General features: G+C 45.5%; 1 protein-coding gene across 1 annotated transcript; it reads right to left on the bottom strand.

The window, feature by feature from the left end:
* Positions 1-4238: 4238 nt before the first annotated feature.
* On the bottom strand, positions 4239-6219 carry LOC121851793 (olfactory receptor 1M1-like). The gene is made up of 2 exons (XM_042345877.1): positions 5237-6219; positions 4239-4443 (listed from the first exon to the last, which is right to left on the bottom strand). The coding sequence occupies exons 1-2, from the start codon at positions 6217-6219 to the stop codon at positions 4239-4241; spliced, it is 1188 nt and encodes a 395-aa protein (XP_042201811.1).
* Positions 6220-6540: the final 321 nt, after the last annotated feature.

The raw sequence follows: 6540 nt of genomic DNA on the forward strand, positions 1-6540 counted from the left end.
CCCTCGACCTCTCGCTTCTAGCCCCGCCCACTTCCCCCCCCCCCGCAGTCACGAAAACTTCAAATCTAGAATGCACATGTGCACAATCACATACACTCCCCACAGACACTCACCGCCACAAATAAACAAAACAAAGATGCCCATTTGGCCTCTTAACAGACTGTGAGCGAGCACCTATTAAGGCTGGCACGGCACACGATAGATACACACAAACACTCATTCTCACGTGCACGTAAAGACATTCCCACTTAAAGTAGCACACTCGAAAAATGACACACATGCACTATAACTTCACACACTTCACGCTCATTGTCTCGGCCTCGCTGTGCGCTGCGTTGCACCACTATCCGAGTAGATAACCTCGCATTCATCCGACTCCAAACGTATTTAATGAATTGAACGAGGTAAAGCTGATGGAAAACAAAGCACAAATACAGTATCTGTTAATACTTGGAAATATCAATACAATGAATGAACACTACAGCATCATAACATTGTCTTAGATAACATGAAACTCAACAAAAGATCCTGGATGGCCCAGGCACCTACATTAGAATTGAATAGCTATACAAGATAATAAGCTACTGTGTTAAGTAAGGGCTCATCGTGCAATTACCATACTGCAGCCTAAATGTACAGCACTACACATAACACTGAACTGTGGATGAGATATTTCGTCATGCTTGCTCTCAAGATCGCAATAAGGTTATATGGGTACAAGTCTGACTCGACTTATTCAATTACAAGTAACATTCACAAGAAGGCAAGTGGCAGGCTTCGTTGTTAACTAGGCCTCATATTTGTCATAATAATTTAACGGCATTATAAAGGCATTTACAGCATTATAACGTCCATTGTAACATTATAACAGCATTCCCAGTATTATGAGAACATAAACAAACTTACAGAAATGCTTCTTAAAGTCACACAATGAACAGTTGCACCTGTCTTCACTGGGACGCTATTTGTGCCACCATTTTGTACTCTGTGTAATGGCTGATACCTGCCGCATGGCTTAGAGGATGTCAAATCGTAACTTCCTGGTCACGTGACCAAACTCAACATCCAAACAAGAAATTCCTGTGTACACACACCCCCACACCTGCCGTGAGGCAGAACACTCACAATTAAATGCACATAAAATAACATTGTTTTAACAACATATTAATAACAGAATATACAAATTATTTTAGCCACAGCATAGGCGTTGATGTCACGGGCGGCCATGTTGCACGGGGACTTGAAGGAACAACGGTAGCCATGTTGCATCGGGATTGTTTTCTTTGTATCTGATTGGCTGGTGTAGCAGGAGTGATCACGTAACCCCTTGCAACCACTGACGAGCATCTTTGTGAAGTTACACACACAGATATTCTGTGTTTTGCACTACACACTTGCAGAGTGCATGCATATCAAAGTCTAGCAGGATTTACGCAGTTTTTTCCGTACCCACCCCACAGATCTTCGCACGGTTAGCCTTCCTAAAATATTTCTTCTCATTAATCTTGACACATTCATCAGAAGTTTCATGACTCCCTTGCAACAATCTTAATTTTTGTGCGGATATGTGCTCTCTCTGTGTGTCCTTGTGATGTCTGTCTGCTTGTATGTCTGTCTATAGTTTTCTAGTTAGATTTTTGTTGCTATTTCTTTTATGCCTGATGATGATTGCTTGTGTTGCAATCGAAACGTCGTAATATGCTATTATTTAATTTATTATTTTATCTTTAGACGTGACTTAACCGAAAGAACCAAAGAATAATCCATTGCAACAGTCATACTACACGCTCGCCATTTGAACTGTGCAGCCCAGTTTCTTTTTTAGTTCAATTAATCATGGACGGACACTGTCAAATGGACTTGCTTAATTTATATATCCGACTTTCGCATATCCACCCTGACCAATTAACCAGCCACCCCAGTGTAGGCCTCTCTGCATGGTTTTAACAGTCACTTTGTATAGATATTCACAAATGTTACTTTTCACACAGGTCATGTGTTCATGTACACTCGCTCATTTCTAAAGGGCAGCAATGCGTTTCCCCAAGTTTATCGCAGTTTGTAATGTACAGATTTTGATGTCGAGTAACATATTTGTACATGGTGTAACTATCAATCGTTTTTGTATATATATTTAGCTGTTCGGAATTCGGACCTTTTCACATTTCCGCCAAAACCCCAGTCGCCAGCAAGAGGAATACGCGACGTTGTACCGTACTTCCGTCTACAGCCACTTCTGTAGAGGTGGGAGGCTTTGCTCACCTGATCATTGGTGTTCTGCCATCCCTACTTCCAGGGTATCAGATGACAGGGGATGTGCCACCATATCCGGCCATTATTGGAGGATTATCCCATGGAGGCTTGGAACCCCAGTTACGTGAAGCGTTGATCCGGGGCTCATGACTGTAGATCCAGTTAGAGTTTCCACCTGTCAGGGTTTGATCTGGGCAAGTCCGGCAATCCGCCTCTGTGCTCGGGTTACAGGAATAGTGTTTCAACCAAGGTCTGGTACCGGCATCGCTGTTTTATGCAGAGGGGGCACAATGTTGATGATAGACTGAGAAATGAAACGTGTTTAGTCTACAGCGCAAAACGTGGCGATTCTACTAGATAACGTGTTCACCATTCAAGCACCGGTAGCGAACTTAACTGCTTCGTGCTTCGTGGCAACTGTGGTGGACTGCTCTGATTTCTTTCAGTGTTCTGATTTACATCACTGCTCTGATTTATATCACTGCTCTGATGTCTATCACTGCTCTGATGTCTATCACTGCTATGATTTATATCACTGCTACGATTTATATCACTGCTCTGATTTACATCACTGCTCTGATTTATATCACTGTTCTGATTCATATCACTGCTGTGATTTACATCACTGCTCTGATTTACATCACTGCTCTGATTTACATCACTGCTATGATTTACATCACTTTCTATGATTTTTATCACTACTATGATTTATATCACTGCTCTGATTTGTATCACTGCTATGATTTCTATTACTGCTATGATTTACATCACTGCTATGATTTACATCACTTTCTATGATTTATATCACTGCTCTGATTTCTATCACTGCTATGATTTCTATCACTACTATGCTTTATATCACTGCTCTGATTTCTATCACTGCTATGATTTTTATCACTGCTCTGATTTATATCACTGCTATGATTTACATCACTTTCTATGATTTATATCACTGCTCTGATAGATATCACTGTTATGATTTCTATTACTGCAATGATTTATATCACCGCAATTTATATCATTGCTCTTATTTACATTACTGCAATTATTTTATCACTGTTATGCCATTACATTGCACATTTTCAACACAAGGGGAAGGCTTCATTTAGCTCAGAAACACAATTTTAACCAAATGTGGTATTTCCTTTAATAACGCATGCATGAGAAAATTACATTGATTAAAAATACAGCATTCGTTTCAGGTTACCATTGGCAAAACATTTGATGGAGATGTGTATTCCAGGATAAAACAACATGTCAACAGTGCGATTGGAAAAACAAAATCACGACATTGCACGGACAAGCTTTATTTGCATTCTCAGCAGACAGAGCTAGCTCAGCGGCTCAGCAAGATGTTTCAAAACACATTCATTAATCCACACGCGGGAGCAACCGATGAAGCGACATTCCATTCGAAGACTTGACAAAGTGAGTCCAAACCACGAGGGGACGGATCGAATAGCCCAAGAGACATATTGAACTTCCACAGAATAATATGGGCTAAGGCATTAGCTTAGAGAGAGAAGAGAGAGATCTTATGTTACCAAGGCTACCAATGAACGATGATTGTGAAAGGCTAAAACATGTGTAATGACAATGGAGCCTGCATGCAGTGTGAGGGGACTGATGGCCACGGGAGGTAGTGACAAAGGTGTCAGTTGTGAGTGTGAAGGGACTGGTGGCTACGGGAATGTTCGAGAAGGGAGCGTAGTCAGGTGACGGAAGGGAACGGCAGTCTGTCGGTGGAGTAAGTGTCCAGAGTCAGCGAGAATGATCGAGAAGGGGGGCGTGGCCTCGTGTTGGTATATACGGGAGATGCGCGGGACACTCGGGTCTGTTGAAGTGGGTTCTCCGCTTGATGTCAAGTGAACGTGTCTTCAACAAAGTGCCATCTCACGAGAAGTGTGTCAAGTCGTCACATGTATAAACTAGCTATCTCAGATTCGAACTCTTTTAGTGCTGCGTTATTTGATCGCGTGCCAAGATTACACCATTACGCCTCGAGCTTGCATAGGACGTTGTCTGCTTGCTATGTGCCTGAAGTTGTGCTTCGCTTTGCGCGGTGTTGGGCAGGGCCACAGCCGCACTGTGGAAGTTCGGGGAGTCTCACGAGCGAGTGGTTCCCGCGATTCTGGATAAATCGCCGATAGCAGCCGCGATGTTCGCCCCACGATTTCGTCACGGACACAACTGGTTCCACAAAACCATAATTACATTGATGATCAGAATCATAACGTTTGTTTGTACTGGAGGAATCCGATGAGCTTTAAAGTGATTTATCGCAGATGTCCAGTGGTTTCACAGATGCTCATTAGAGGCTCGCGAGCCAGATTAAAGCACCTACCTCGAGGTAATAGAATATTTAAATAAGTTAAAAGCAGCTCCTCCAGAAGAATAAGTGCAATATATATCTCGGTATGCGCCACGATGAATATTGATGAGAATCAGAATATGTATTTACATTGGAGGAATCCGATGAGCTATAAAGTTATTTTTCACAGATGTCCAGTAGGGGCGGTTAAGAACGTTACAACAAACAATACAAAAACATAACAGTCGTTAAAAGTACAAGAAAGGTAAAAATGAAATCACCCAAACACACACAAATTAAACTCAACCATCTCCATACTACCAGACAAAGCCCCCACTGTGATATTAACTTATGTTTCAGAAGCAACCTGGCCACAAATGATAGCTCAATAGAGTGGCCCGTCATTTGGACATTTATAGCACCTACTCACTCTCACTGCCTGCTATCCGTGCACTACTGTGCATTTAAAGGTACCACCATCAGCACAATCAGCATTTATGTCACCTGCACGACTGGAGAAAAGCGCAGCTCGAAAAAAAAAAGCCGGGAATGTTTTCGTCCAAACTATTTCGGGTGCCTCTGAGCCACGAGGACCCGTTGAGAGGACGTGTAACGCTGGGGGACAGGTTGAATGTGAGACTTTTTGTCGCTCGCAAGTGAATGACCACTCACTTCACGATCGCCCACACTCTGCGAGGCCTCGAGTCGCGAAAGCTACTCGGGAACATTTTCCGAAGCAAAGTCGCCGCCTCCTTCCTGAGCGCTCGGGTTCTGAAGAAGTAAATGCCGACGTTTGCGATCGGGATGAAGAAGGTCGCGAACTGCGAGGCGCAGCGGATGTTCCTCGCGCGTGCGTTCGGCTCGTTCCTCACCAACCTGGGGACGAGAATGGAGACGAAGAGCGTGGTGAAGAAGACCGTGAGCAAGAAGGAGTGCGTGAGCAGCGTGTGCGTCGCCTTCCTCCTGAAGCCGCTCGCCTGCGTCCTCTTGCACTCCAGAAGGATCTTGCAGTACGTGACGCTGATGACGCACAGCGGCAATACGAAAAGCAGCGCGACCATGCCCGAGCTGTACGCTTCTGGGACGCTCGTGTCGTCGGCGGAGAGACGAATGAATCCCATGTAGTCGCAGAAAATGCCCGGCATTTGCCGATCGTTGTCCTTCAGCGTGAGCGGCATGACGAGGATCGTGAGCGGCACGAGCAGCGCCGCCGTGAAGCTCCACGCGGCCACTACGACGAGCAGCGTCCGTCTGGCAGTCACGATGGCGTGGTAGTGCAGCGGGTGGCAGATGGCCACGTAGCGGTCGACGGACATGACGGTGAGCGTGACGCACTCGGTGCTAATGAACACGTTCATACAAAACATCTGCGCGACGCAGGACGCGCGCGACACCTCGTTGTCGCCCGTGAGGAAGATGTGCAGTTGCTTGGGCAAAATGACCGTGCAGCCGATGAGGTCGCCCAAAACGAGGTTGCACATGAACGCGTACATGGGCTTGTGCAGCTCCCTCTGCACGGCCACTGTGCCGAGCACCAGCAGGTTGGACAGCGCCGTGACGACGAATAGCGGCAGGCACAGGCCGAACGCGAGCAGCTGCACGCCGTACGGAGCTTCGAGTGTTCCGAGGAGGATGAAGGATTTGTTGCCTTCCATGGTCGCCTTCAGCTGTGGGGAGCAAACAGAGGCACGCATTGCACCCCGCGCTCGTCGTAACTGCGCACTCGATTGTGATGTGCGAGACAAGGGCTCACATTTCATTTTTAAAGAGTATAACCCAACCTCTTATGTGCACTGCACTCAACACAAATGCAAGACGTGCGAACAACCACGTCAGATATATCTCGAGTGAAATTTGGGCAGAGTGAATAAATACAGACAAGCATCATCTGCGCACAGCATGTAATGCACACTGCCTGCCGAGACGGATACAGCAGCCTGTGTTAAATCCAACCGGTTGTGCATTGCATGGCCGGA

This window comes from Callorhinchus milii, unplaced genomic scaffold (assembly GCF_018977255.1).
Source record: "Callorhinchus milii isolate IMCB2004 unplaced genomic scaffold, IMCB_Cmil_1.0 Scaffold137, whole genome shotgun sequence".
In the NCBI taxonomy this organism is placed as follows: domain Eukaryota; kingdom Metazoa; phylum Chordata; class Chondrichthyes; order Chimaeriformes; family Callorhinchidae; genus Callorhinchus; species Callorhinchus milii.

Bases quoted from the DNA above. Each gene is read 5' to 3' on its own strand.
- LOC121851793 (XM_042345877.1), bottom strand. From the start codon at position 6,219: ATGGAAGGCAACAAATCCTTCATCCTCCTCGGAACACTCGAAGCTCCG. The intron at 4,444-5,236 runs GTGAGTGGTCAT...TTGTGGAACCAG, and splicing joins AGAGTGTGGGCGATCGTGAA to TTGTGTCCGTGACGAAATCG.